At 34.2% G+C, this 15,873-nt stretch overlaps 1 protein-coding gene across 1 annotated transcript; it reads right to left on the bottom strand.

Annotated features, from left to right (window-relative positions):
* Positions 1 to 173: 173 nt before the first annotated feature.
* LOC129763296 (uncharacterized) lies at positions 174 to 2,054 on the bottom strand. The gene is made up of 4 exons (XM_055762207.1): positions 1,469 to 2,054; positions 1,185 to 1,402; positions 402 to 1,119; positions 174 to 223 (listed from the first exon to the last, which is right to left on the bottom strand). Exons 1-4 carry the CDS (start codon positions 1,530 to 1,532, stop codon positions 174 to 176), a joined length of 1,050 nt encoding a protein of 349 aa, XP_055618182.1. The 5' UTR covers positions 1,533 to 2,054.
* Between the last annotated feature and the right edge of the window lie 13,819 nt (positions 2,055 to 15,873).

Here is a 15,873-nt window from a genome sequence, read left to right as displayed (position 1 = left end):
TTTTAATGCTTCGTAAATTAAAATAACTTTCGCCTTTTCGACTCGATCTACGCTCTTTGCACAATCAAAGTATGTCTTGAGTGAATCAAATCGATCCAGAACTCGCTGTACCACACCTTCTAACGACAACCATCGTGTGGCGCTAGGATGTAGCATTTTTAGGGGTTTCAGCTCTAGTAGCGATTGAATCTCGCTAAATTTGCTCGAACGCATTGGGCTACAACTAAAATAATTATAAATGTTCCGACAAAGTTGTTCTACGTAATCAGGAATATGTTTACATGCATAGGAAGAGCACAATGCAATGCTGTGGCAAACACATTTCATCACAAAAAGCGAGGGGCAATCAATTTTTAGTAAAGCAGCTAGAGACAAATTTTCCCTTGTCATATTTTTTGCACCATCAGCTCCATATCCAAGCATATTTTCCGTGTATGGAATCCTATCCTCATTGAATGACTTGGTTACTAATTCATGCAAAGTCCTAGAGTCGGTTTTGACAACTTCAAATAAATTGTAAAAACAATCCTTGATTGTTAGAGAATCACCTTCCCAGAAGTAAGTCCGCGTAATCAACACAAGAGATTTTTTTCCGCTAATATCGGTGGACTCGTCTACTATCAAACTAAACTTAGCGGTTTTGAGATGAGCTATCAGTTCTTCATGATACCCTTCGCCGACTACGTTAGTAATGATAGAGGTTACTTTTGTTCGTCCCAACTTGATTCCTTTTGCGATATCCGAATCAGGACAAATGTGACGCATGATAGCTGCAAATTCCTCAACTTCGGAAGCGGACTTATTACGCGAGGCTCCCCAAGCACACATCTGCAATTCAGCATTCCGAACCTTTTCGTTAAGACTTGAAGTCGTAAGCTGTTCGATGCTCTTCATGGGTACTTTAAGTGTCCTTTCATTCTGCTGATGCTTTTGTGTATCGGCGTGCTTCAGCAAGTCCTTGATACCAGCGGAAACTTTTACGTCTTTCTTACAGACACGACAAAATCCGAAATAACAATCTGCACTCGGAGCCAACCAAGACAATTGCCTTTCCCATTCTCTGGAGTATTTCTGGCCAACTCTTTTTCGCTTCTTCGACAGGGGTTCAGTATGCTCATCCTAATCGAATCAATGAAAAGTGGAGTGAAATTTGAGTGAATACTCTCCGAAAATCCATTACTTACGTAATTTGAAGATTTATTTACTGCAATATGCTCGGAATGCTCGACGTCGTCAGTGTCATCATCTGACGTATCGATGGTTAGAGTTGGACCACTGCCACAATCACTTATTTCTCGTGCTACTGGAATCGATTGCTCTTCCTGAACTGACTGCTTCTCCGAAATCGACTCCTCCATCAGAACCGACTCTCCTCCCGAAGGCGACTGACTTGGAAGATTTTCTGGAAAAAAAATCATCAATGATTACTAACATAATCTTCAACATATGATTTATATTTTTTACGAACCGCTTTTTTTGAAATATTTGAGCAAACTTCCGCTTGCAACTGGAGCTTGTCCTTTTTTAGGCATTTTTACCACTACACGTTTTTCGAGTATAATTTGTGATAGTATAACTACGACAATTTAGAAACATCAATAACAATAAAACAATATATAACATTCGAATTTACCTTCGGGCGTATGATTTTTATAGAGTATATTTCTCTCACGTTAACTTCAAAATTTGAAAAATATCGACACTGTTTCTTCGGAAACGCGAACAGATAGAGTATAATCGAAAGAAAGAGTAAGCATTATAAAAGCGCGAACCGGGAAGCTTTTTAGTGTAGACTATTATGACAGTTCTCATCGTTCTCATACACACCTTCGAAATCGTGAACAGATAGATGATAAACGAAAGAAAGAGTAACCATTATATGAGCGCGGACTGGAAAGCTTTTTAATGTAGACTATTATGACAGTTCTCATACACAACCAACAGAACTTTGCCAGTGATCCCAGTATATTTATTATGAATTATTTTTTTGTTCTGATTTAGCAAAAAGTAAAAAATCAGGGAAAATCAGGATCATTTTATAAAAATCAGGGAAAATTGAGTGTTCGTCAGGATATCAGGGAGCGTGCCAAAAAGTCTGGGAAATCCTGAAAAATCAGGGAGGTTGGCATCTCTGGATCCCAGTTATATTGGAATGTTTTCAGCTCTATGGTTATTAGATTCAGGTCGTTCATAACAAAATTTCCACGTGGATGTACTAGTTTCATTCTGTCTGTCAACTGCATTTGATGAATTTCATGCCAACACGTCTTAGGAGTTGACAGCACTATCTCAGATAGTAGTGAAACGTTGTGGGTGTAAAGACATGGGTCATTTAAGCAACTTTGCATACTTGAAATATTCGAAAAACAATTTGGAAAAAGCCAAATGTTTTACAAAAATTTATAACCTAAAAACTATGATACCTACAAAATACTTGTCAAAGGATGAAATGTAGGAAATTGTTTAAATATTCATAAAAATTACCAAAAAGTTTTGGAAAAAAATTTCGCTGACAAAAAAAGTTATTTTAAAAATTAAAATTCATTTTTCTCAAAAACGCATTTTTTTAAATTCCAAAAAGTAAATATTAGGCTGTCAAAAAAGTCCTGCGGTATTTTTTTTTTGAATTTTCATTTGTTCATAAAATTAGTTACAATCATCTGTTTTAAGTCAAATATGCGCCGTTTTGTTCGATGACTTGTTCCCAACGAGATGCCAACTTCATAATACCCGTGTTATAGAAGCTCGCTTCCTTATTGGCAAAAAACTCGGATAGCCAATTTTCACAGGCCTCTTTTGTGGCTAACTTCTGACTACCTAGCTCGTTCGCCATGGACAAAAACAGGTGGTAGTCACTTGGTGCAAGGTCCGGACTATACGGCGGATGCAAAAGAACCTCCCATCCGAGCTCCCGGAGCTTCTGGCGCGTCACCAAAGAAGTGTGTGGCCTGGCGTTGTCCTGATGGAAGACAATGCGGCCTCGGTATAGTGTATTCGACAAAGTTTTAGATCTTGTTAAAATGTGAACTTTTGTCGAAGACGTCAACTTTCCATCTGTTATAGTTTTTGGAATATAAGTCATTTTTGTATGAAGTATGACTCCTGACTCCTGAAAAAAATAATGTTTTGCTCGTAACATTTTTGTGTGTAAATTCGCACGTTTGACATGTTCTTGACATGTTTCTAAATAGAGAAAAGTTAGCAGAACATTTGAAATGCGATAATTTGCACAAAAAATGTTACGAATTGAACATTAATAGCAATAAATAATTTCCTACATTCCATTCTTTGACTAAAATTTTGTAGGTGTGATATTTTTTTGTAGGTTTTTTTTTCCAAATTTTGAGTTTTGTCAACCTTTCTTCGAAAAATCTTAATTTAAAAACTATATTTTTCCCTGTAAAAGTTCCCATCTTCCGATGTATGGACGAATTGTTGGAAATTTTAAGGGCTGTTCATATATATATATATATATATATATATATATATATATATATATATATATATATATATATATATATATATATATATATATATATATATATATATATATATATATATATATATATATATATATATATATATATATATATATATATATATATATATATATATATATATATATATATATATATATGTATATATATATATATATATATATATATATATATATATTTTTTTTTTTGGGAATTTTAGAAAAATACTTTGTTGAGAAATATGAATCTTAATTTTTAAAATAACTTTTTTTCCCAAAAAATGTCGGTATTTTTTCGTAAAAATTTAAACAATTTCCTACATTTCATCTTTCAACATGCATTTTGTAGGTATCATAGTTTTTAAGGTATAAATTTTTGTAAAAATTTAAGAAACAAAATTTGGCTTTTTCCAAAAGGTACTTTAATTATTTTTCGAATATTTCAAGTTGCTTAAATGACCCATGTCTTTACACCCACAACGTTTCACTGCTATCTGAGATGGTGCTGCCAACGGCCAATCGAGTTGTCATGAAATCCGTCATTTATAGTTTAAAGGGGTATCCTAGTGTAGAGCCATGATGTTTGGATATTTTATCGAACTACGAACAAAGAAAACAAATATTTTCATTATCCGTTATTTAGCTTTTTGTTTTTTTGAGAATACAAAAAAGTCAAACGAAAAAAAATTATTCTAAATTATTAAAAGTCACAAGCGTGTGAGTGGGAGGATAAAAAATAGTACCCTAGCGTATTTGAATTTAGCCTTCAAGCTATCTTATTTTGGTCATAATAACGGTACTTTTCAAATAAAAACAATTTTAAGCACGTTTTTTATGACGATATCAATTTTTTAAAACGGTAAAATCGGGACCCTCAAAACAAAAATTAAAATTAATTAGGTAATGAGAACTGAAAATAACTAGAATCTTAAATGGAATCTCAATCTGGAAAATCAATCTATATACATATATATATATATATATATATATATATATATATATATATATATATATATATATATATATATATATATATATATATATATATATATATATATATATATATATATGGATTTCTGCCTGTCTGTCTGTCTGATTCTTATGGACTCGGACGGAAACTACTGAACCAATGGACACGAAAATTGGTATGTAGGGGTTTTTGGAGTCGGGGATGGTTCTTATGATAGTTCGAAACCCCTACCCCCTCTCTAAGGGGGGGCTGCCATACAAATGAAACACAAATTCCTGCATTACTCGAAAATTAGTCAAGCTAACCAAACCAAATTTAGCATGTGGAGGTTTTAGAATGCAATAAATGTTTCCATGGTGGTTAGACACTCCTCCCTCCTCTCTAAAGGGGGGCTGCCATACAAATGAAACACAAATTTCTGCATTACTCAAAAATTAATCAAGCAAATCAAACCAAATTTGGCATGTGGAGGTTTCAGGATGCAATAAATGTTTCTATGGTGTTTAGACACTCCTCCCCCCTCTCTGAAGAGGAGCTGCCATTTTTTTTCCCTTGTTGGGTGTGAACCACTGCGTCCATTAGTTTGAACTATTGTGGTATGCCCCATTTTTTGTACTACGCTTCAAGCTTATCTACTGCTTATTGATGAAGAAGTAGACTGAAAGCTATAGCGAGATAGGTGCCAATCAGGAATAATCTGTTTGATAAAATTTATAGTCCTGATCGGCGACACAGACCAAACTTCCTTGGGCTCCAGAATAGCCTTATCAAGGTGTTGAAGTCTGCGTCTTGTTAGTGCTCCGCATTTGCAGAGCAAATGTTCCGAGGTTTCGCTTTCGGCATTACAAAAGCGACAAATATCATCTTGCACTAAACCTATGTTTTTGAGATGGTATTTACTCGGACAGTGTCCTGTTATAAGACCAGTGAATGTGCTGAAGTCTTTCTTATTAAGACTCAGCAATTGTTGAGTAATTTTAATACTCGGCGTGATAAATTTTTTTGACTGGTTGAGTTGTACAGCCATCCAGTTGGCCATTACTTCCCGGTCTTCCCATTTCTTCAGCTCACTCTTCAACACACATTCAGAAATTCCACAGAATGGTTCTGGACCAGTGAAGGGTGAGCTAGAGCCGCGTCTTGCGAGTTCATCTGCTTGTTCATTTCCCTCTATACCGCAATGGCCAGGAATCCAGTACAGTTGTACCGAACTTCTCTGACACAGTTGTCGTAAAAGGCAAATGCATTCCCAGACAATTTTTGAATAGCACTTGAAAGCATTGAGGGCTTTAAGTGCTGCTTGACTGTCTGAGAAGATGCAAATGTTAGCATGTCTATAATTTCTTTTAAGGCAGACATTTATACATTCTATTATTGCAGCTACTTCTGCCTGGAAAATCGTTGGCCAGTTCCCCATAGCTACAGAAATTTTTATTCTGGGACCATACACTCCAGCACCTGTTCTGTTACCCATTTTCGACCCATCGGTATAGAACAGGATTGAACCATTACGAACATCGGGACCACCCTCATCCCATACTGAACGAGAAAGTTCGATCACTGTGTATGGAATGTCATAATTGGTCCTTGGCTCCATCCAATCGCTGTTCATCTCTGAGGTTGGTCCAACGGGTAAGAGATTCAGGATGCTCAAATGACCAGTTTTGTCCCCGTCTAATATTTTTTTATATCTTTTTAGCTTTAGAGCGCTTCTATTGGCCTCCAGCTGAACATGTTGACCCAAAGGTAACAAGTGAAGGATAGCCTCCAATGCCTTTGAGGGTGAGCTTCGCATTGCTCCTGTTACAGCAACGCATGCCAGTCGTTGGAGTTTGTTTAGCTTTTTTATAGCTACAGTCTCCTTAGTCTTTGGCCACCATACTAATGAGGCATAGGTTATCCTAGGCCGCACAATTGCTGTATAGACCCACATAACCATTTTTGGTTTCAGGCCCCATGTTCTACCTATCATTTTAGAACATGCCCATAGGGCAATGTTGGCCTTACTGATAATTGCATCTAAGTGTGCGTTCCAGTTTAGTTTAGCATCTAGGATTACGCCTAGATATTTCACTGAAACGCTGAGTTTTATTTCCTCTCCTCCAAGATTTAGAGTCTGCAGATGCAGTTTATTCTTTTTGGTGAAAGGAACAATTGTTGTTTTTGAGGGATTTATGCTCAGACCTTCTTTGATACACCATGATTGTGTAAGGTTTAAGGCCATCTGCATCCTGCTCGATATCACATCGTCGAATTTGCCACGTACCATTATGACTAAATCATCAGCAAAACCCACGGTTTCGAAACCATTCGCCTCCAAACTAATCAGAAGGTCGTCAACCACCAGTGACCAAAGTAGAGGTGATAGAACCCCTCCTTGTGGGCAACCTTTCGTTGCAATCACAGATGTCGATGACCCACCCAGCTCCGAGGTGATTTGTCTATTTGTGAGCATGCCTTTGATCCATTCGACTATGCAGTCATCGAAATGTCTTCTTCTCATAGCCTGTGCCATTGATACATAAGAAGCATTGTCGAAAGCCCCTTCGATATCAAGAAACGCACATAATGCAGTTTCTTTTGACGAAAGAGATTTTTCAATTTTAGTCACAAGCGTGTGTAACGCTGTGACTGTGGATTTGCCTGATTGATAGGCAAACTGGTATTTAGATAAAGGGCATTTGGACATGAATACAGGCTTTATGTATTCATATAATACTTTTTCCATAGTTTTCAGCAGTATTGATGATAAACTAATTGGTCTGAATGATTTTGGGAGTGATTTATCACGTTTCCTAGCTTTTGGAATGAAGACCACTTTAACGAGTCTCCATGTGGAAGGAATGTGCTCTAGTATCAGACTTGCCTTTAAAAATCTCGATTAGAGATGGAATCAGCTTAGATTCTCCTTTTTGAATCAGGGCTGGAAAAATTCCATCTGCACCTGCGGATTTGTACGGTTGAAAGGATCTCACCGCGCTTTCTACTCTGGCCCTCGTGAAAACCATTCCAGCAACTATCTTTGCGACATCCTTTGCACTTTGAGAATTCCTTCGAGAGCATTTCATGTCGCGGTTGTAGTTAGGACTGGTATCAGAATGAACCGATGTAGATCCCGGGAAGTGAGTTTTCATCAGTAAGTCTAATACTTCTGAGGGAGATTTTGTGAACGAACCGTCGTCCTTTTTGAGGGAACCTAGCCCGTTCGAGTGGTCTTTTGCAAGAGTCTTACTTAGTCTTGCAACGATTGGGGTACTTTCAATGCTTTCGCAGTTATTTACCCAAGATTTTCGTTTAGATCGTCTTAATTCTCTATTATATTCGGTTAGGGCGCTCCTATATTGAGACCAATCCGAATTAATTTTAGCTCTGTTGAACAGCTTCCGCGCTGTTTTACGTAGCCGCTCGAGCCTTTTGTTCCACCATGGAACGTTTCTTGTCGAAGAAACTCTCTTAAGTGGACAATTACTGTTGTAGACAGAAACTATCGTATCATTTAATTCTTTTGAAGTTGATTCGAGCTGTTGAATCGACCTTATTCTTGTGTTAAGAGTTTCTGACTCGAGTTCAAGTGAATATCGTTCCCAGTTGTTTTTTCTTGGATCACGATATTCTCTCTGTACTGTCAAGCCATCATCCCATTCGAAGATAATGTGTCTGTGATCAGACAAAGACGCCTCTTCCGAAACGTGCCAGTTGTGTATTTTTGAAGAAATTACCGGACTGCACAGTGTTAGGTCCAGGACTTCTTGTCTGATAGCGTTTATAAACGTTGGTTCATTGCCTATATTGGCAATGTCAATGTTGTTTGAAGAGAGAAATTCTAAAAGACAGTCACCTCGACTGTTTATGTCAGTACTACCCCACAAAGTGTGATGAGCATTGGCATCACAGCCGATGATGAAGTCTTTTTTGATTTCTCTGCAATAATTTACGAACGCCGCAACCTCTTGGGGAGGTGCCTCAGGTACGTCACCAGGGAAATAAGCCGACGCAATTATTATGTCGGATCTTCCCTTGGCGGTTGGTATCTCAACTCTGATCGCGACGATGTCCCTTTGAATGAACTCTGTTATAGGAAAGCATTTAATATTTGCTTTTACTAGAACAGCAGTTCTTGGGGAGTCATGCTTGTCGTCGTAGAATAACTTGCATGAACCAGTATGAATACCAAGTATTCTTCCTTTGTGGACCCAAGGCTCTTGAATTAAAGCTAAATCCATAGCGTCTTCAATAAACCTCCTAGACAGCACGCTAGATGCTGCTTTAGCGTGATGGAGATTTATTTGCAGAACCTTAGTGTTCTGCGTTATTTTCGACCGCTCGTTTTGTTCATTTGGATGTGGATTATTCATAGAAGTCCCACGAGTCTCGCGGTAAAGAAGGTCCACTGCATCAGTGACCGGCTTAATGCAGCAAGGGCAGACGATACTGTGGAGGGTGACCTGGTGCTCCACAGGCTCCGTTAACGGCAAGGTTTAAAACCCTCCCTACCATTCATCCCTCGGCACGGGTCGCTTCACACCTTGGTTTAGGGGTTTATCCATTACTTCCTTTCCATAATAACCATGGATAACAGCTATTACAACCATCCTCCTTTTCTGGGGCTTTGGACCCACTGCTCTGGTTTCTCAATAATTTCAGGTTCTTATTCGGACATGCTATTATTGAGATCCGTCATTCGCAGGCGGAGCTGCCATATAAATGGAAAACAAATTCCTGCATTACTCGAAAATTAGTCAAGCTAACCAAACCTAATTTAGCATGTGGAGGTTTTAGAATGCAATAAATGTTTCCATGGTGGTTAGACACTCCTCCCTCCTCTCTAAAGGGGGGCTGCCATACAAATGAAACACAAATTTCTGCATTACTCAAAAATTAATCAAGCAAATCAAACCAAATTTGGCATGTGGAGGTTTCAGGATGCAATAAATGTTTCTATGGTGTTTAGACACTCCTCCCCCCTCTCTGAAGAGGAACTGCCATATAAATGGAAAACAAATTTCTGAATTACTCGAAAATAAATCAAGCAAACCAAACCAAATTTGGCATGTGGAGGTTTTAAGATGCAATGAGTGTTTCTATGGTGGTTAGACACTTCTCTCTTCTCAAAAGGATGGGGGGACTGGGTCTGCCATACAAATGAAGCATAAATTTCTGCATAACTCGAGAACTAATCAAGAAAATGGAACCAAATTTGGCATGTGGAGGTTTTAGGAGTCAATAAATGTTTCTGAGGTGGTTTGACACTCCTCCCCCTCTCAACAGGAGGGGGGGAGGATCTGAATAACTCGAGAACTAGTCAAGCAAATATAATCAAATTTGGCATATAGAGATTTTAGAGATTGATAAACGTTTCTATAATGGTTCGACCCTCCAACCCCCTCTCCAAGTGGAGGCTGCCATACAAATGAAACACAAATGTTTGCGATAACGAAATTGATTTTCGTTCGGAAGTGGAAATGGATTTTAATGTAATAAAACGCACTATTATATCGTCTTCTATCTATATGAATATGAATGGATGGGTCAGTTAGTTATGAAAAAAAAAAAATGGGTGGGTTATATCTATGATATAACCGCAAAGTTGACGTGGGACTAGCTTAGCTTAGCAATCATTTGTTTGTATTGATTAAATTTTTGATTAAATGAAACAAATTCCGGATTCCATCGAATTCAATATATTTGCTTTGTGAGTAAAGAGATTGAATAAATGCCATGTAATGTCAATTAATGCATTGTGACAGAGTATGTTCTTCGTTACAAATAGATTTAATAACAGTCCTTTTACGTTGAGTATGATGATTTCCATCTGAAGTTTGCATCTCTCAAGTGTACGTGCTTCTCGAACCGCGAATCTGGCACTCAGTGCCAGAAATTCAGTGAGCAGAAGATATGAAGGCATATCCTTCAATGCAATCTTGAATAACCGAACCAAAGCGTTGTGGGCGTACCCGTTTTTTTTAATCCGTGTTTGGAAAACACTTTCGGAGTGCAAAAAAAAAACATGCGGGTGCGAAAGTACCCCCGGCTTGCATGAAACAACAACTTCAACTTATACTTTTTATATTATAGAGCCTTTAAACTTGAAAGTTCATTCATTCATTCGCCTCTAATGTCTGCAAAATTTTCCCAGGTTCCTAAGTTTAGAATACCATGTTAAGGAAACATATTCTAGTCTGCACAAAGGCAAGCGAAAAGATTTAAAAATTGAGTGTTCATCAACATTGTTACAATTTCCTTATATCCCTTCCTTCTCCTAAGAAAAATTTGTCACCCTTCTAAACTCGAGTACACCGCGAATTATCGGTTTTCCACGAAAGTACTCGCAGTTTGAATTTATTTGACAAAAATACCCCCTACTTTCATGTACTTGCGTTGCCGATTTCCACAAGGCTGCTTGGTTATGATGGCTGTGTTGGGGAAACCGTAAATCGGACCAATCAAAACGAGGTAGTTAGGGCGTTTAGATAATGCTTAACATTTTACAGTTATTCAATTGTTTATCTAATGAAAAATAACATTTTATAAATTGCGATAGATGCGTAGAAATATTCCCTGTCAATTGATGCAAACATCTTTCCGATCCAGTAAGAAATGTTCGAATTATAAGCATTCGGAATCTTTCATTTTGTCCTGCATGTTCTGTGTTTAGGTTTTCATTTTACCCCCCATATACTCCGGTTAGACGTAGTCCCACGTCAAAAATACAAATTACAATTTTTTTTTAAATTAAAAAGTAAATCTTAAATCTAAATCTTAAAAAAATATTTTAATAAATCTAAAGAATCTAAAATCAAAGAAATATTAAAACTAATAAAATTAAATTTGGAGAGTCTATATACGTCAAATATACGAAAAACTTAGAATCTAAAATTCTAATCTAAATTCTAGTTAAAAAAAAATTTATTTAGAAAAAATTCAAAAATTCAAATGAATTGAAAGAATAATCTACAGAATATAAGAAAAAATCTTCAAAAACGATTTCGGTACAAGCAGAACAATTTGAATTTTAGATTGTCTTGTTTAGAATCTTATTGTCTTGAAATTGACGTATTTCAAAAAAGCGATAGACATCAAATATATATTTCTAGATATATGGAGTTTGTGGATTTTCTTCTATCTGGTTTTCTTTTTCTTTTTTATCTTCTTCTTTTTATTACTTTTTTGTTCTTTGGTCTTTCTTCTTTCTTCTATTGTTTTTGACGATTGATTTAGCTTTGATTTATTAACTTTATTAGCTATGCAAAGTCGGAAACCAATTAAAACCTTCCACTGTGAAAAACCGTGAAATCTGAACGAGAAATATAAATTTTGTTAAAAAATGAAATCAAAAAATATATTTCTGTGAAACCGTTAAAATCTGCAGAATTGGAAATCTAAAGAATCGAAAAAAAAAATTAAATCTTTAAATGAGTAAAGAGTGAAATATAAAATCAAACATCTGTATAATCTGAAAATTGGATATTGGGAAAACTGGAAAACCTGGATTCATATTATTTATACAGGTTGGACTCGATTGAATGTGATTAGATTATATACAATTTTGGACTCGATTATATACAGTTTGGATTTTTTTTTTTAATTTCAAATATAGCTTATTTTATGGAGAAATGTAACCTTTCAACGTTAAGGTGAAGTTTTAGTGGCTATTACATGTACAGTGGGGTAAAAATCGTGATTTTTGAAGATTTTGCTTGAATTTTCACCAGGAATTGTTTACATCGATATTGCAGCCAAATTATGAAAGATAGAAGTTGTACATCAAAGAACAAATTATAGAGTGGTTAAAGAACTTCAATTTAATTGATAGAAATAATCTAGTTTAACATAAATCTTTAGGATAAAATTAATCATAACACAATAAAAATTATTAACTTTTGAGTGTTTCACTTCCAAAATATTATTAAAATCTACTAATTTAGTTGTTCCACTACTATATCCTGTACTAAATTTTCTCATCTTTCAAATGAAAGCATCAGAATTCACTTCCGTAGCGTACTTTTTAATGTAGAACCAGTTTGAGGCAACAGAGTCCGAAACAAAAAAAAAGTTCTATAACTATGTCATTCTTGAAATTCGAACATATGCGTAGGAGGATTTCATCAAATATGATCGTTTATCACCTCCTGAGAGAATCTGGATGAATTTATTTTTTTCATGTGAGAAAGGTATTTTCTGACTTTAAGGGGATGAATCAAAAATCAAATGCCTTTTTTTATTTTCAAAAAACCAATAATACATGCAAAAAAACAAACAAAGAAAAAAAAATTTGACTCGATCATATACAGGATTCGATGATATACAGTGAAAAGAAATCAAAAACTGTATATAATCGAGTCCGTGCTGTATATGATAAAAATTTAAGAAACTTTAATCTGAAAAGAATGAATTCTAAAACAATATGAATACAGAAAAATCAGACAAATCATGCGTTTGAAAAATGTTAAAACCGAAAAATTTATGATTTGTTGTGTTTATGATCGGAAAAATCTGAAATCTGTGAATAGATTCAGAATTCTCATTTGTTTATTTGTTTGGGATACAGAAACCTGAAATCTAGCATAAAATTATAATTAAAAGAATTAATTAAAGAAAAATTAAAAAAAGTTTAGATATGAAAAAAATCTCAAATTTAATACATTCTAACTAGAAATGAAAAATGAACAATGAACAATGAACAATGAACAATGAACAATGAACAATGAACAATGAACAATGAACAATGAACAATGAACAATGAACAATGAACAATGAACAATGAACAATGAACAATGAACAATGAACAATGAACAATGAACAATGAACAATGAACAATGAACAATGAACAATGAACAATGAACAATGAACAATGAACAATGAACAATGAACAATGAACAATGAACAATGAACAATGAACAATGAACAATGAACAATGAACAATGAACAATGAACAATGAACAATGAACAATGAACAATGAACAATGAACAATGAACAATGAACAATGAACAATGAACAATGAACAATGAACAATGAACAATGAACAATGAACAATGAACAATGAACAATGAACAATGAACAATGAACAATGAACAATGAAAAATTAAAAATGGAAAATTAAAATCATATCAAAATATCAAGATTATGCTCGTTGTAAAAATGACATTACACAATAAAAAAAACCTTTGCTGTTTTTTATTTGTTCCATTCAGTTGTGAGATAGATGGTGTTAACAATGGAAGTCAACAAATAGAAATCCGTAAATCATAATAGAACTGACCTTTGACGAAATGAAATATTGGAAAACTAAAACCGTGAAAAATTCAAATCTGATTTGTAGAAAAATGTTTGATGAAAATTAAAAATATGAATTATAGAAAATCATAAATCTAAAGTAGAAGTTTGAGATATCTGTAAATTTTGGATATAGTATCCTTAGTCTGATGGATGTAAAATCTACAAAATTCGAAAAAAACAGAAATCAAAAATCAGAGAAATTAAAGTGAATAAAAAGAAAGAACATAAAAAATTTAAAGTCTGTGGAAGCTAAGCATTCACGCATCTTTGCATACTTGATTTCTACAAAAACAAATAAGATTACTCTTTGAAAAGAGCCAGAGTTTTGTTTCTTAATTTTTGACAAAAAAAAATTGACTCAAAAATTTAAATACTTACAAAATTCTGATAAAAAGATGAAATGCTGAAAATTTACTTAAAAAATACCAAAAATTAAACAAAAAAATTACACTGAAAAAAAGGGATTTTGAAAATTGGAATTCATTTTTCCCCAAATATGTTTTTCTAATTCTAAAAAATATGTATGACTAGCCCTTAAAATTTCCAATAAGTCATCCATACATCGGAAGATGGCCATTTTTACAGGAAAAAAGTTTTCTAACAACAACTTTTTCATGTTTTCTTTGAAAAAAATACAACTAATCCTATTTTTGTTTAAAGTCACGATAGCGATGTAGTGTATTCGGCAAAGTTTTAGATCTTATTGAAATATGAAATTCAACGTTCTATCATTTATAATTTCTAGAATATATGGCATTTTTGTATGGAGCCTCCTGTATAAAAGATGTTTTACTCGTAACATTTTTGAGTGTAAATTTTCTTGACACGTTTATGGAACATGTCTGGAAACATTAGTCATTAGTAGTAATTTTTCAAAGAAAACATGAAAAGGTTGTTGTTGGGGAAATTCTTTTTTCTGTAGCAGTGCCAAAAAAATCAAAAATTAAAATGTATTTTTCTCAAAAATATTTTTTTTAAATTCTGAAAAAAATATATATGAATAGCCCTTACAATTTCCAACGAATCATCCATACATCGGAAGATGAGCAATTTTACAAGGAAATAGTTTTCCTAACAGCAATTTTTTCATAATTTATTGACATTTTTTCCAGAATTTAACAAAATATGTTTTTGAAAAAAATGAATTTCAAATTTTGAAATATTTATTCCTCAGTGTAATTTTTCAAAAACATTTTTTGGGTTTTTTTTAATTAATTAATTTATTTATTTATTTATTTATTTATTTATTTATTTATTTATTGTCGTCAATCAAGATTGTAGACCGATAAATTCTTAATACCACTTAAAACTACTTACTTAAAACGAAAAAAAAACTAGAGAGAGCTGGCTGGATAATTTATCCGTTTAATTTAGAAGAGGATTTTAACAAGTTACATAAAAAAAAAATTATTTATTTATTTCGTCAAACCAGCTTAGACTAAATAAGCTGCCCAAATATTACAGTGAAATTTAACTATATCTTATGCTATTCAGATAGTCTTTAAGCATTGACCTTGACATGGTTACATCAATTATTTCACTGTGTTCAATACAAAGGCTCATCATACGATTAATAGGACTATATTTGGCATAATTCGTTCTTCGGTAATCTATGTAGAAAATGTTAGGGTTTCTCAAGTCTAATCTAATCAGTGCGTAAAAATTTAGGTTTCCTAATATTTCTTCTGAGTCCACTCGTTGTGATATGATATCATTAATAAATAGAATCATGGCAGAGTTCCGACGTTCTTTCAGGCTTTTAATATTGATTAGCATACAGCGTGCTTCATATGGAGGGATATGATATGAAGACCAGTTCAAACAATTTCCAACATTACATATTTTGACCAAAAATGTTGTAGGTATTATAGTTTTTTAATTATATTTTCTTGTTAAAAAAATAGGAGAAAAGCTTTGGCCCTTTTCAAAAAGTATTTTTATTCTTCTTTGAAGATTTCGAGTATGCAAAGTTGCTTAAAAATCGACCCGTTTCTGAAGCGGATGGGCGATTTTTTTCAGCGAACATGGTGGTTTGTGTATCTTTATAGTGCTGAATTTAAAGTGTTTTTTGTGGGAAATAGACGGCTGGAATTAGAACAAATTTGTTCCACCGACGGCGAATTTTAAATATTATCAGGATAAGTACCTATT

Source organism: Toxorhynchites rutilus, chromosome 1 (genome assembly GCF_029784135.1).
Source record: "Toxorhynchites rutilus septentrionalis strain SRP chromosome 1, ASM2978413v1, whole genome shotgun sequence".
Classification (NCBI taxonomy): Eukaryota; Metazoa; Arthropoda; class Insecta; order Diptera; family Culicidae; genus Toxorhynchites; species Toxorhynchites rutilus.
Note: the sequence above shows the minus strand (reverse complement) of the source record. Positions and strands in the feature narration are given on the sequence as shown.

What these genes read in the sequence shown, in the direction of transcription:
- LOC129763296 (XM_055762207.1), bottom strand. Translation starts at nt 1,532, where the DNA reads ATGCCTAAAAAAGGACAAGCTCCAGTTGCAAGCGGAAGTTTGCTCAAA. An exon ending in CAAATATTTCAAAAAAAGCG is followed by an intron (nt 1,403 to 1,468) that starts GTTCGTAAAAAA and finishes TTTTTTTTCCAG; the next exon opens with AAAATCTTCCAAGTCAGTCG. An exon ending in GCTTGGATATGGAGCTGATG is followed by an intron (nt 224 to 401) that starts GTGCAAAAAATA and finishes TAATTATTTTAG; the next exon opens with TTGTAGCCCAATGCGTTCGA.